The sequence below is a fragment of the Cuculus canorus genome, chromosome 14 (assembly GCF_017976375.1).
Source record: "Cuculus canorus isolate bCucCan1 chromosome 14, bCucCan1.pri, whole genome shotgun sequence".
Taxonomy (NCBI): Eukaryota; Metazoa; Chordata; class Aves; order Cuculiformes; family Cuculidae; genus Cuculus; species Cuculus canorus.
Window position 1 is genome coordinate 8,942,412 of NC_071414.1, and position 14,540 is coordinate 8,956,951.

The 14,540-nt window shown below is 41.4% G+C and overlaps 1 protein-coding gene across 8 annotated transcripts in view; it reads right to left on the bottom strand.

Moving 5' to 3' along the window:
- Window positions 1-41: 41 nt before the first annotated feature.
- The window catches only part of HTR4 (5-hydroxytryptamine receptor 4), a 127,732-nt gene continuing 113,233 nt past the window's right edge, over window positions 42-14,540 (bottom strand). For 3 of the 8 annotated variants that reach the window (XR_008452179.1, XR_008452178.1, XR_008452176.1), the window contains 2 exons: window positions 13,284-13,472; window positions 11,166-11,291 (listed from right to left, as the gene is read on the bottom strand). Coding sequence is in view for 2 of the 8 variants with exons in the window: in XM_054079287.1 (XP_053935262.1) it covers window positions 11,041-11,291 (251 nt within the window). In the remaining 6 variants the exon portion in view is untranslated. Of the gene's footprint in view, window positions 11,292-11,707; window positions 11,846-13,283; window positions 13,473-14,540 lie in introns of all 8 variants that reach the window. The other 5 variants (XR_008452177.1, XM_054079287.1, XM_054079290.1 and 2 more) reach the window with 5 other exon arrangements.

Consider the following 14,540-nt stretch of genomic DNA (forward strand, 5'->3'; position numbering starts at 1 on the left):
GTTAATGGCTTAGTTGTAACAAATATATTTAACTATAGGTAATATATTCAGTGTTGTTCAGATAAAATGTAATTGTGACCCTTCCTGGGAGTGTTGCAAGTAATCTGAGTCATCGATTCAGTCATGTTTACCATTTTAATACAGCACATACATGAAAATGTTACTGCATTTCTGGAGTATTGCACCAGATCTCCATCTGGTATCCCTAACCAGCCTTTTGAAGAAGTATTGATACAAATAATGTACTTATTTATATTCAATATTTTTTTCTGAAAGCAATTGAACCTTGCAGTACTTTTAACCTCTTAAACATTACACCCATTTAACATATAGTGGTAACATAGTGACTAAGTTCATTGTATTCATCTGTGAGAGCTCCAGGTGACTGAGATTGTATTGAGATTGTGTCTGGGATCTGGCCAGGGAACCTGCTTTCTTCACTAAGTTCAATGTCAGAAATTGAGGAAAGGAGCAAAGCAGAAGAAAATAATTATTTACCTGCTCAACCATCATTAGCTAAATAAAGAAATATTTGTTACTAGTGTGGGAATGGATATAGTTCACGTCAGCAGTAGCTGTGTATAAACAACAATTTGCTAGCCAGTCTCTGGCTTCAGTGGTGTCTGCTGATGGTGGGCACAGATGCTGTGTATTCCAATCAGCTCTGTCTGAAAAGCTCTCCCAGTTTTAAGGGCTGAAAGTGTCTTGATTTGCTTTCCACTGTGAAGAACAAAAAGTTGGAGTTGTCTTTTGGGTTTCTGATTTCTTCTTTTGTGGATCTTTGAGTCACTGCGCTAGGGGATGTGTGTTCACAGTGATGATTGTTCTGACATCAACCCGCTATTGCTGGTAGAGTGTGCAGTAGTCATCGGTGCTTTCTTTTGCAGTTTGGTTTTATTTTGTTAGTCAGAGAGGGTCAACTCGATCAAACAACTATTGTCAGGAGCAAGAGAATGGAAATTTGGTAACGAGCATGAACTTGGTTCCTATACCCTTCATTCCTGTGCTAAGCAGTTGGAGATTTTACATTACACTAAATCTTTTCCCATGAGGGTTGCCTCTCCTGTGCAGGAGTTGGAACCGGAGCAGCACTCCTATTTGGGTTTTTAAGGTTGTTTGTACATCTGATCAACTGAATGTACAATCTGACCAACTGAAATGGTCAGATTACTGTCATGCTTCTTTATGATGCAGCAGGGGTCTGCATAACCAGGCCCCAGCTTAAATATAGTTTCCCAGGAGGTGAGTTCTTCAGGAGCTCACTCTGTATAATATCTCTTTCAAAGTCTCACCATACTTCAGGTTTATGAAATTCTGGTGTATTTTTTGACCACTTGCAGAAACTGAGGTTTAGAATGAAGTAGTTTACAGTCAAGAATTGTTGTTTTTACTTTAAATGGAAATTCACGTTTTTCTTCTGTTCGCAAACACTTTTCACTTCCTTGTGTGAGATGCAAGTCCTTCATGACATGGGTTCATAACCTCTTCTTGAGCTCAGATCAGCAAACAGCAGCTGATATAAATAAATAGTCTTCCGTCAGAGCTCTGGGTAAACTAAGGAGAAATCAATCATTTCCTTTCTTTTTTTTTTTGTGCTTAAGCAACCTGAGTCCCGGCGGTCATAGAGGGTGCAATAGAGAATAGTTAGACACCTACAGAAGTTTTACTGTGAGGATGGGGAGGCACTGGCCCAGGCTGCCCAGAGAGGTCGTGGATGCCCCATCCCTGGAGGTGTTTAAGACAAGGTTGGATGAGGCTCTGAGCAATCTGATCCAGTGGGACATGTCCTTGCCCATGGCAGGGGCGTGGAACTGCGTTATCTCTAAGGTCCCTTCTGACCAAAACCATTCTATGATTCTGTCATTTTAAAAGTATTATGTATTATACCATGCCAAATTTCCTACGTGCCATATTTTAACAATCTCTTTTATGAGAATTTGATGCAGTATCTAGAAAAGGTGATACTTTATGTCTGCTTCATTTTCTTAAGACCTATGTATGTCTCCAGAAATTTCTGAATGCCATTTGGAAAACTGTCACATTTACAGAAGCGGATATATAGACACTAGGCTTGAAAAGTTCTGGTTTGCGGCTTCCAGGTTGTAAAGAGGTGATCTTTTGTGTCTTAGCTTTCCCTCATCTCTTAATTCTGTTTCCTTTTTTGGGCAGTCTGTTATTCAATTGCCATGTCAAGCCCCTGAGGGCAAAAAGGGGTGTCCAGTGATCTGCTTAGTTGTTAAACTTGCATCTGGGCTTCATCCTGAAGACTTCTGTCTGTATTTGACAGGCTTCCCTCTTCACTCTGAAGTCTGGTCTGACACCTCTCTTTTGGTCTCTGGCAGGAAGAGCAGGCTGCTGTCACTCCAAATAAGAGGCCTGAGTGATCCTGTTCTGTTCATCTTGCTACAAGGGAGAAAACTCCAGCTGGGGCTTTTAGCTTTACTGTGCGTATGTGTGGCTGCTTTAGAATGAACTATGAAATCCATTTACAGTCCACCTCACAAATGGTGAGATTTGCATCTGGATATCAAAGCAAGCTGTTTGCTGGAGTTCAAAGACAGCTCTGCAAACATTAAATCTGATAAGTAAGGAAAATTACAAAGGAAACTCAGATATGATTGCATAATTTCTGTCCCCTGCTTCCTTCATGTGCTTTGTGTGCATGTGTCTTAACAGGAAGAATTATCTTTCCCAGGCTGGCTCAGACTTAGCAGTCCTTGCTCAACAATTCACTTTCTTTGTTGGATTTCTATGCCTATAGTGCAAATGCTCTGGTCAGAGGGGTCTCCTGTTACATTCAATGAAGAGAAATAAGTGCTTCTAAGGCCTAATTCAGCTGTCAAAAGGCAGGTGGTGACTAAGTCTCCACTAACTGATAAGTGAGTCTAAGATGACTTGTGCCACTGCAGGCAAGTGCCTGAAGTCCTTTGTGCCTCTTTCTCCCACAGCAAGTAGGGATAACAGCTCCTTCTGAAAGAGGTTGTGATGGTCATAGCTATGAGTTGCTTCAGTGCCTGAGAAATGTTATCTCAGCAGAGAGTACATAAGGTAAATAGATGCTTGGGATGTGGGCACTGTAGAGAGGGGAGCCCAAAACATCCTGTCTCAGAGGTGGGAATAATGCCAGCTCTTGCTTTTTTCTCTGATTTAGGAGAAAGACAGAATCGGTGTTGGGGCTTTAAAAAGAAAACATTTTTGAAGGTTGGGTGTTTTGAGTTTTTTTTGAGGAAAAACTACAACGAGCTGATGGAGAAGTTGCAGGAAGAACAACTTCTTCCTGTGATGTCTCCAGAGGAGTTCTCTAAGCTAGAAATATGCCAATTAGTATGAGATACATGTAAATGCATGGATGTATGTTTTTTGTGATGGGGTAAGGAGACATTTCAGTGTTGGGAGCTTTCCCACCTGAGCTGTGGATGCTGACCTGGTTTCAGCCAGACCAGCCATATCACATACTTCCAAAGAAAAGGGAGGCAGGAAGATTAAACATGTCAAAGCAATACAAGAAGTGCTTAACTTTTCTGGAGGTATCACCTCAAAACCTAGTTTCATCCCAGAAGAAAAAAATTGTCTGGGATCTTTCAGTGCAGTGACTCATTGTTTTGAAATGCTTTGTTTATGAAGACCCACAACAAGCCCCAGCTTTCAAGGAAGGGCCATTCAGAAGAAGAGCTGCCTTAGACATGGGAAGATTTTTGATGAGGAAGGTGCTTGCGGAACACTTCAGAACAGTCATTTGCAAGAAAATATTTAGGATTGTGACAGGATGGGCTGTTAAAATGTCCTTGCTTCCACAGGACAAGATTAATCAAAACCAGAGGATGGGCCAGGTTTCTCCTTCAGCAAATGTCTTCCATGATGGTCCACAGTTCAGATGTGAGTCCTTACAAATAGAGTTGTAAAGGACATAGGAAAAACTGTGCCTTGGAGCTCTGGTATAGAAGAGGGAGGTGGCAGTGTTTATCTGCTGCATATAGTTATGCTCTTTGGACAAGCTACCAAATCTGTAGCTGAACTGGAGATCTGCAGGGAAGAGACTGAGAGATCATAACAACAGTCTTACTTTGGCAGCTCCTGTATGTTGGCGGAGAGAGAACAGGGATCATCTTTTAGGGTTTATTAGCAGAGGGCCACACTTCTGCCTTAAAAATGAGCAGCAACGTTTTCACTCAGTTTTCAAAACATAAGGTCGTGTTTCTCTGTGGTCTACACTGGCCAGCTCCATAACTGAGGTGGATTTCTGCTTAGGAATATTTCCCATTGTAGTTTAATCTCCTTCTCTCTCAATCTCTTCCTCCTCCAGGAGTGAAGAGAGACAAAAAATCACAGATTTTTATGTTGAAGTTGGACTTTAACAAGCAAGCAAGTGGAGATTATCGGTTTAAACATGCTGGGTTGAGCAAAGGGGGAAAATCTGGCAGTTTGAAATCGGAAATGAGTTGTGCACTCAGGTGAGATTGTCCACAGGGAGCCAGCACTGGTGACGCAGAACTCGGTGTAGACTCTCAGGGGTAGATAGCTCCTCTCCTGGCTGCTCGAAGCTTATGCAAAAGGAGCACAGATGTTCACAGCTTGAATTTCTGTGTGAAGATGATTACCAGTAATGATCTTGGGACTGCCACTGAGGGCTGTAAAGGTGATAGCAAGTGAATTGACTCTTTCAAAGAGAGTAATGATGGAGTATAATAATAGGACACAGTCATGGAAACTGGCATGGAGTAAACATATCTGTGTTAATCTATGTGGTCCTTAAAGTAACCCCTGAATTAATAGCTGTTGTTCAGTCACTGGCAGTAGTTATTGCAGTAATGCTCTAGACTGTCCTTTATGTTTTCTGGGTTTACAGATAGAGGAATGCTCTTGAATAGGGTTGGATTTAGAGATTACTGATAGAGAGATGACCACTGATATGGTGTGACAGCCCTTTTGGATGCTCATTATGTCAAGAGCCCTGTTTGGTTGGTGGGATTCAGCTGTGAGGAAAATGAAAACAGATTCTTTACTGAGGCTGCTGTAAAAGGATTTAGTTCTGATCTTTCTGGCTCATTGCCTGACTGAAACATACCCCATGGCAACTGGGGGTCTTCATTTGGGCTTCCTAAATCTTGACTTGGAAGAAATCTTCAAGGAAGTCATGGGCTACTTACTCAGTAAGGAAATAAATTTTCCTCTTGTCCCAGAGGACTGTGAAGCCCCCTTTGCAGTGTCTCTTAAAGGGTATAGACCTCAGCACTACTTCTGTTGGGTAAGCATCAACTATCATTGCATTCCCATTCTGTTGTGGTCTGGGAATGATATTTAGAGTTTCTCTGGGTTCTTTTTAACTATTGATTTCAAGAATTTCAGAAGATCAATGAAAATAATTTTTAAAAAGTGACAGAATTCCCTAAATTGTCAAATAATGTATGCTAAGATAATGTATGCTAAAATAATGTATGCTAAAATAATGTATGCTAAAATAATGTTAAGCTTTTCTGCCAAACCTTTGAAATCTTCTAAGAAAGAAGCATATGTTTGACAGCAAACCTACTGGATTTCCTAATAGCATCAGGAATTTAAGTTCAGTTTAACAGGACGTAATGGAACTCAGATATTGGATAGCTTCTAGTTAAATTATATCTGCTCTTAATTAGGTGAGAAAGTTCCTGTGACAAGGTAAGTCTTTATAAGATGCTGAGTGGATATGTGATTGTTTTAGAATCAGAAAGATTTAAGCTACACAAAAATTGAAAGAACTAAGAGCTTTTGTATATTTGTATTGAGGTCTTGTTAGTAGAAAAAACCAACAGATTTATTGCCTTTTGGCAAGATAGTACTCGGAGATGGCCTAGAAAATCTAATGTAGAGGAAACGATTGGATCCTAAACTGCTGAAGGATTTACAGTTGACAGAGAATGAAAATGCTCTCCTTGGCTTTAGCATTTACAAAGATGGGTGAAGAAAACATTTCAGAATGACTCAGCGTCTGCCATACGTGGGCTGCCTGCTCCAAATTTTACTGGTGGTGTTATATGTGTTTAATCTTTGCTAGGAATTAAATGGACACAATTTGGACCCAGTTGTTTAGTTTTGTAACACTCTAAGTCAGACTAACGCAAATAAATACCTGAAATAACTGAAGGACCAAAGTTTTCAAAAAGAAAGAGAGACACTCTGGGGCTAAGAATTCAAAATCACAACAACTCTAATGATAGTTTTCATTGCTCACGTGAGTCTATTTTGACTGCAGTCATTCTGCAAGGTCGGCCAGCGTCACAGTCACCCTTGAACCTGGGACTCCTTCAAGTAGACATCTTAAAACAAGGAGTGGACTCCTATGATTGCAAGTAAACCATTACCAGTAATGAGTTAAGCTTGTTAATGCGACAGTATCTCTGGAAGCAAACTGTGATTGTATGTGTCCCACTACCTGCTCGTTACTAGAAATATGCAGAGGAAAGAACATATAGAAAGAGGTTTTCAGTGTACTGAATTTGTTCTTTCTGCTCAATTCCTCTGCGTCTGCACGCTGTGTACGGCCTCTCTTTGAAGCATATTGAGATCAGGGAGATTAGCCTTCCAACAAGCTGAATGTGGACAGTGTAGGTTGGAGCCAGGCATTAGGTGGCTGAGAAGCAAGTAAAGGCTTCCCATGTATCCCTACAGCTACCTCTCAGCTCCAGTCCTGCCAGTCTCTCATTTCCCCTGGGAGCCCCTTCTCAGCTCTGCTAATATGCCACGACTGGAGGGGAGGCACAAAGGCAGAGGACTGTGCTGTAAGGCAAAGAGGTCATTGCCTTCATTTTCACACCACTGTGGTAATTTTTTTTTTCATTTTTTATTGTGCTTAGCAGGCACTGGACCCTGCGATAGCAGCAGATCATCTATTAGATTTCTGAACCATGTGAAAAGCGTATTCAGTGTATTTATCTATTGTCTTGCTGAGATGCTCCTTTTCTTTCAAGCCTAAAACCTGAAAATGTATTCAGTGTTGAAAGAACTGTGAAGGATAAATGTGGAAGGGACATTTCCCCATAAGGATTCATCTGTCTGCATGGTGTTTATGAGCATGACCTGCTAGTACGCTTGGGCTGCAGCCATATCTCTATACATCTCACTAAGCAACACAGCTGCTGACTGCCTCAAGCACTGACATTTACTGAGTGCGTATCATCCAGTTATTGCTTCACATCCCTCCAAATGGCCTTGATCATCAGCTAATTAAAGTCTATGGCTTCTTCTGCAGTCTTCCTTGGAGCTTCTGTTTTGTGAACACAGCTTCCCTTTGGTGACGTGCTCATGACATCTGAATTTTGCTTTGCAGCATGACTGACTTCATTTCTATCTGAGTAAACCGAGTATGAGAGGCATGGAAAACTGCTCAATAGAAAGGATGGCTCCACCTCACGATGTGCACCCTGATGCTTTCCAGAGCCCACAGTTTTAGGTTTAGACTCGGTCTTCCCTTTGCCTCTGGAAGCAGCCTGTTTCTCTGCTTCCTTCTTGCAGCACAGGTAATCTCAATGCATCTTTGGATGTGCTTGTCTGGGCGCATGCCTCGATAACAAATGTCATGCAAGATCTCAGAAATGCTTCTGGAGCCTAGAAAAATACAGGAATGTGGAAATAAAACTGCCTTGACACATCAGCCTCCTCAATACAGTTTAGCAAAGGCCCAGACAGCCAATTTCTTATTAGCTGGCTGTTCTGCTAGCACATTATCACTGGCGAGGAGAAGTGTAATCAGTTGTTATCCAAGAGAACAGCTACAGCAGGCGTAATGCTTAATGCTTCGGAGCCTTACTGCGTTCAAAAAATGTAAAATGTTCCCAGACCGTAAATCTGGTGGTATGATAATTTGCTGCTGAGTACTAGTATATTTATGTAAAGAAATAAATATATGCTTATTAAAGTAAATCTGAGAGAGATGGTGAGAAAGAAATAGAAGGGAAGGAAGAAAGAAGCATCCTTTTTCAATCAAATTCACTGGGAAACTCAAACAAACAGACACACAAAATATTTGACTCCCTATTTGCTTGTCTTGAGAGTAATGCCCGTAGCAGTGACATCTCTCGGTGTAGATAGTGAGAGGTGAGGTGGACACAGGTAAGGGAGAGAGAGGGCTGAGAAACAACCTGAGCAAAAGTGTGGGGAAAAAGAAAGCCAGTGCATTAGAACTTGGTGCAGGAGGCAGGATTCTTCTGGCAGAGAAACATTAGGAGCTTGCATTATAACCCAAGAGCTAATCTATATTGCAAAGCAATAGGGTCAGGTTCTCCCTTGCTGTTACAGCTGTTTGAGTATACTGCAAGGCAGGTGTAAATTATTACTTGGAAGCATTTTACATTTTGAGTGAAAACAGTACAAGAAATGAGCATGAGCTGGAGTTTACTGCAATATATATAGAGGATTTTTTATTTTTAGAAACAGCCAATGCATTACACATTATTCAACGCAGGCAAAGACTGACACTGCTAGCCAAAATGGTCCGTGGGAAGGTGAACTCGGGCACAGGAGCAGCTACCTTTAGCAAAGGAAATCAAGTATGCATCCTTTCCATGAAACAGCTTCTTTTAAATGCAAATTATAACGTTATTGATGGACAATGTAATTTGCTTGGTTCACAGAAGCATTGCTGAGATCATTGACTTATTAAGTAGGAGTTGCCACGTGGTTCATGACAGGTTTACTGAGTCCAGTGAGCAAGCCAGGCATGACATGGAACATGGACATTTCATATCTGGTATTTCATTCAAATACTGTGTTTGGAATTGGAGCCTTTTTTCCCAGTCAGAGCTGTTGACCATTTTGGCTAGTGTGTTACTGATGCTACTGATAGAGCCTTCTGAACATTGTCCATGGGTAAAACTCAGTGTTGAAAAGTTCGTTTTAAATTTAGAAGAGATATATTACTAAAGCACGTAGAAATATAGGAGAAAAACAACACTTCAAGACAGCAGAAACAAAGAACACCCTCCCTATTGCATCCTCATGCTGCGAGTTCCATATCACATATTCATATGCATATTTCACACCAGTATTTTGATGCCTTGTAATGGGGACAGAGAAAAGCCTTTCTGGGATTTCTCTAAGAAATTTGGTACTTGAAGTCAAACCAAAACACCCTGTTTTGCAGTCTCGCATACACACATTCAGACAAAACCCCATGCGAGCAGTTCCACGGAGGTGTAGATCTTGGGACTGAAGTGGCCCTGGATGGCTTTTTTCCAAAACTTTCAAGAACAGCCTGGTTTTTCTCACCCACTGCTCTGTTTTGGTGCTAACAATAGAAATGAACTGAGAACAAGTTCTTTTGGAAACACAACCCTGTAAAAACATGTCATTGCCAAACTGTTCTTAACAATGAAGGAGGAATTAGCTCAAACTGTCTCACCCTTCTCTTGTCAAAGAGCTCATGTTCTTCCCATCAGCACCTGTCACTACAAACACCAATAATTTGGCTCTTTCTAACTGCTAGCGATTTTCTATATCGGTAAGTGGCTGCTTCTAATTAAGGCTGTTTCTGCCCCATGTCCTTTTGAATCCTAAAGAAAAAATGATGTGAGGCTTTATCAGTGACTGTTTCATCTGGAAGAAGTATTTAAGGAAGTCAGACACCATGGCAAGGAAGCCAATTTTTATCATGCACAATTTTTTTACCTACTGAGTAACATTTTTGTTTGTTCAAAGCAGGATTTGTTTGTTTGTTTACAGTAAATACCTGTCACATAGCAACAGAAACATTACTAAATAATATTACATATAATGTCAAGCTCCTGAGTCTAGAAGCTTTCAATGAAAAACTCACACGTTCCTGATAAAAAATAATAATAAATAATGTCACCTTTTCATTTTACATTAAAAATATCTGTACATGATTACACAATATAACAAAGTACAATTTTATTTTCTAGGCTCAGGGTGGCATGTCTAGATAAGATCTTCATCTAAAAGGGTAGAGGCTTGTAGTCTTGATCCTGCATATTCCCCACTGTAGGAAAATCATTTTCCCAGAGTTGTGAAGTCTACAGCCTTGCCTGCCCTTTCCATGCAAGTGTGGAAGCAGCTCACAAGGAACATAGCAACATCTACATGCAGGAACCAGCTAAGGACTGAGATCTTTGCAAACAGACATGTGCATATGGTGGTATTTGAAAGTATTGAAACTTCTTACTTCAACTGAAAGAGAACAGACACAAATAGAAAAATAAAGATGGAAAACCTAAGTAGAAGTCTGTCCTCTGAATGTGGCTATAAAAGTTTTTTAGATGGTATATTGTTCAAGATGGCACTTAGTGATCTATTACAGACTGACTTTGTCTCTTGACCAACCTTTCTTCTTGGTAAGAATGCCCGAAGATTGCTCAGATCAGGACAGCACTGGCAGCCTGCCTGGGGTTTGAGGGCCATATTTTGTCCATTGGCTTCTGAATGGCAGAGGATGGCCACCGTCTTTTAGCAACTAGGCTGGATTGAAGCAGCGCTCGCAGGGCCTGCTGTTAGCGGTGAAACGCCTGTGTAGATCTCTCTCCAGCTTGTCAGGCACTATGTACACCTGTGAGTCTTCCACCAAATGAACTTGGCCAGGAAACAGAATAAAAGCATTTACAAAGAAAGCTCTGCCGGGTGAAGGTGAACCAGCAGCTCATGCTGACCTTTCACCAGTAACTATAAGGAAAAGGCAAATACTTTTTCTTATTTGGCTAAAGAAAATGCAGTGCTGTTTCTCTCCTGACACCATCTGGTCACCGGTGGGCAGGATCTCGCACAGGTAAAGCAGGCATTTAGTCTCACATCATCTTACAGCGTTAGCCAGAACTTGTAATCTTTAAGACTGTGGTCTCACAGGACAGAGCAGTGGCTTGGTGGATGGCAACTGGAAAGGAATAATGGAAGTTCCTGCACTGGGTGGTTTGTATCTGCGTCGTTTCCTAACATTGACAGAAATCTGCTCACTCCTGGAGAAGGCTCTGACAGAGTCGTACGGTCCAGCTGTCCTCGCAGGTACAGGAAAGTCTCCTCAGCCATTCAGCTTGTGTACCTTCCTATGTCCCCACGGATCTACGTGTGTGTAGCTGGACATTCATATGAAGTAAGTGCAGGAGACACCATAAAAATGCAGATGAATGAGTTTTCACAAAGTCCCGCTGTCCAGGAATCCTTTGAGGAATTCCTATAAGGAATCTCTTCCTTCAGCTGGGCCATTCGTCTTCTAGATCCATGACTAGAAACAGGACTCTTGGGATTCAGGGTCATTGTGGATGGGAAGCTTCTCATGTTCCTGATGATGCCCATTACGTAAAACAGTGTACCTGGAGGTAGAAAAACATAAAGATTCGTTAGTGCAAGTTAAAAGGAGAGGCTAAAGTAAAATGAATTATTGAAAACCCAGACGTATATCTTAAGACACTACATCTCCAAATATCCAGATCCCACATTAAGCAAATGTGAATCCCTACTTTGGTCCGTGGCAGGGAGCCAGATCTTCAGTTTGGTGCAGTCAAGGCAGTTCGTGAAAACCAAGAACCTGTTGGTTTTCATGTGTCTAAGGTGCAGAGAGGGAACCAGACCAAAGAACTAAGAAACTCTGGTCATCTGTGGGTGAACTTAGCTGAAGGCACTTCAGTTAATGTCTTCAGCAGACATTTAATGAATCATTTGAGACTAGCTTGGAGGGTGAATGCTGTTTAGAATGAAAATTACACCATTTCACAGCATTTCCACTTACAAAAGGAAGTAGTCTCCGTCCATGGCAGAGCTGGGGTTAGTGCCAATTCTAGGATGTCTTATCAAACCAATGTTGTGCAGGATTTCTGTCCTTTGGATGTATCATGTCATGCATATTCTTTCCTGATAATTTTCCAGGCTTTGGGCCAGAAATAGAAAAGCAGAATTCAGTTGTAAAAAATTCCACCTAATCTCTTACCCTGTGCCTCATCTACCAGCCCATTTCCTGCTGCCCATCTCGACAGGGCTTTCAGAACAGAAATGTTGATTTAGTTTGCTTATGACTTGCAGCTCTTTTCCCTGAGTGGTGGGCAATGCTTAATAGGAATAAGGAGATCTGAGTCAATAGCAGAAATGTTGGCTAACTGGAGCAAAAACCATTTAGGGCATCTTTCTCTAATTTCACATCTAATCTTTCTTGCTTGCAAACCCCTTGGAGGGTACAGAGCAAATCAAGTATCTTCCCTTTGCAGTCCATTTCATTTAAACTAAAGCTGAACCAAACCACCCTTTAAGTAGGTCCAGGAGTGGAAACAGCAAAAATAACTGTAAAAACATATTTTTCCCTAGTCCAAATGCATATCAGAGAAAGCAGGTCTCTGTTGAGACTTTCCTCTCTGAAGTGTTTAGAGATGGAGATATATATCTTGTAACAAACATTCAAGACAGACTGGCAATGTCTGTGTCCAAGTAAAGTTAAAGAAAAACAAACCTAAGAAAAATAGAAGAATAGATCAGTTCTGCTGTTAGCAAAGGTGAACAAAGTGGTGTCATCTTAAGCATTTGTTTGAATACTCATTAGGAAAAAAGGTCAGGAAGCTTTCATTGTTTACATACTAAAAACCTGATACTATGACATCAATTAACTTGGCATTATTAATCTGGATGTATCTCTCTCCATTGTGTATACCTGGGACTTAGGCTCCTAATTAAGGTGCTTACAGTGCCACTGAAATTCCTGAAGTAGAAGATTTGAATATCCTACAAATGGTCTATCCACTAGTTCCAGCAGATCAGCTGTGAATTCTAAAGGAAAGCCAGGGTAAAAAACCGTACTGTTTGAATTTCTCAGAATGAACATTCCTGGAGGAATTTATCCTCAAATGTATTAGATGCTGTTTTTCAACAAGGTCAGGCTTGGTTGCCTTAATGTGGGTCAATGTATGCACAGATAAATAAACATCGTCCCTTAGTACTCCATCACTTCAAATAATGATTATGTATTCTAAAAAAAAATGTTCTGGTTCTACCAACAAGATACAGACTTGGTGCAAGAAACAAGACATTTTGCATCTAACACTGAACAGACACTCCAATTAGGTGACCATGAAGCATACAAGCCATAACATAATTTTAATTTCATATACCAAGTCAGACATGGCACAGTGTGTGAGGCAATCCAGCAGAGACCTCGAGCACAACAAAATCTCTGCTACGTATGGTGACACAGAGGGTGAGAGCCAGGAGACCCCCTGCTCTGTGAACAGACACACTTCAGAGCAGCTGAGGACTTGCTCAGAAGCACAACGGACAGGCACTGAAAGCTGACTTCATACAGGATATCCACAGAGCCAAACCTTTCTTCTTCTTCTTCTGCAGTAGTCAGAAAACAGTTGTGCAAGATCAGCAATTTAGCAGGTGATGCCGTTTGTTACAAGGATGCATTAAGCTAAAGAGAAGTCATTAAGGTGTCCCAGGATCTCTTGTGGCACAAAGTGTCTGTCTGAAGCCTCTGGCAGTTAGCTCAACATTTCCAGCTGTTTACCCTGTGGGGAAAGAGGACCGGTAGAAGAGGAGGAAAGAGCATTTGTACACAGGGTGCGAAAGCTGCGCTGCAGGGGTGATGGCCTGCTCTGGTATTGGCACATCATTCCTAAAAATCTTACCAACATCTCCAGCAACCAGCTAAAGGAGTCCTTTCCTGGCAGGCTTTTGTGTCACAGGGATCATTTTCCCATACTGTAACTTCTCCCTTCAAATGAAGGTTCAAAGCTACCTGCCAGTTGCAGGGCAACAATTTAGTGTTGGCTAAAAGACAGAATTCCAAGAGCCCTGCTTTTTTTTTTCCCCACACCATGTCTTAACCGATCTGCTCTCTGAAAATACAATTAATTTTTTCAGGTATCGGTGTCTAAGGGAAGAAAGTTTCAGAGAGAAAGCCCAACTGCACCCGCAACTCATTTTTGCCTCACCTAGAGGAACACATGTCTAACGTGCCTCTCACCGAGCTGAGAAGCCAAGTACTGTGGGATTTATCTCACCAACTGCAAGCATAAAACACCACTCGGACCCTGCACCTGTGGGCTGAATGTTTCAAGATAAATTCGTCAAGTAGGTTTGAGTAATGAATACATCTGAGGAAGCCATAATAGATGAGCAGGAAAAAAAAAAAAAACCACATTAAAAAGATTTAAATGCATTAAATAAATTATCTGCAGCAAATTAGTTGCTCAGCTTTCCTGCCTGTAATGAGTTCCTTCAATGGGATTTGTATACACAGGCACATTAAGCTTCCAAGCTTAATTACAAATAGCATCCCAGGCTGCTTCTGCATCTGACTCCTCCCAGAACTGGGGGTGGGTGTTACTGTCATTTCACCTGACAGCTTTCCTCAGCCAATAAACACCCTCACCCAGCAATAAAGCCCAATAGCAAAAAGGCATCAGCACCTATAAAGGGACCCTGCTGCAGGCTATTCACGTACTTGCCAAATGGCACTTTAATTGTGATGATGACCAACTTGGAGATAATTGCTTCTGTATCTCCGGCTGTTTCTGATAGTCCAACAGAGTCTTTAATTAACTGGTTGGATTAGCTCTCAGCACAGCAGAGGG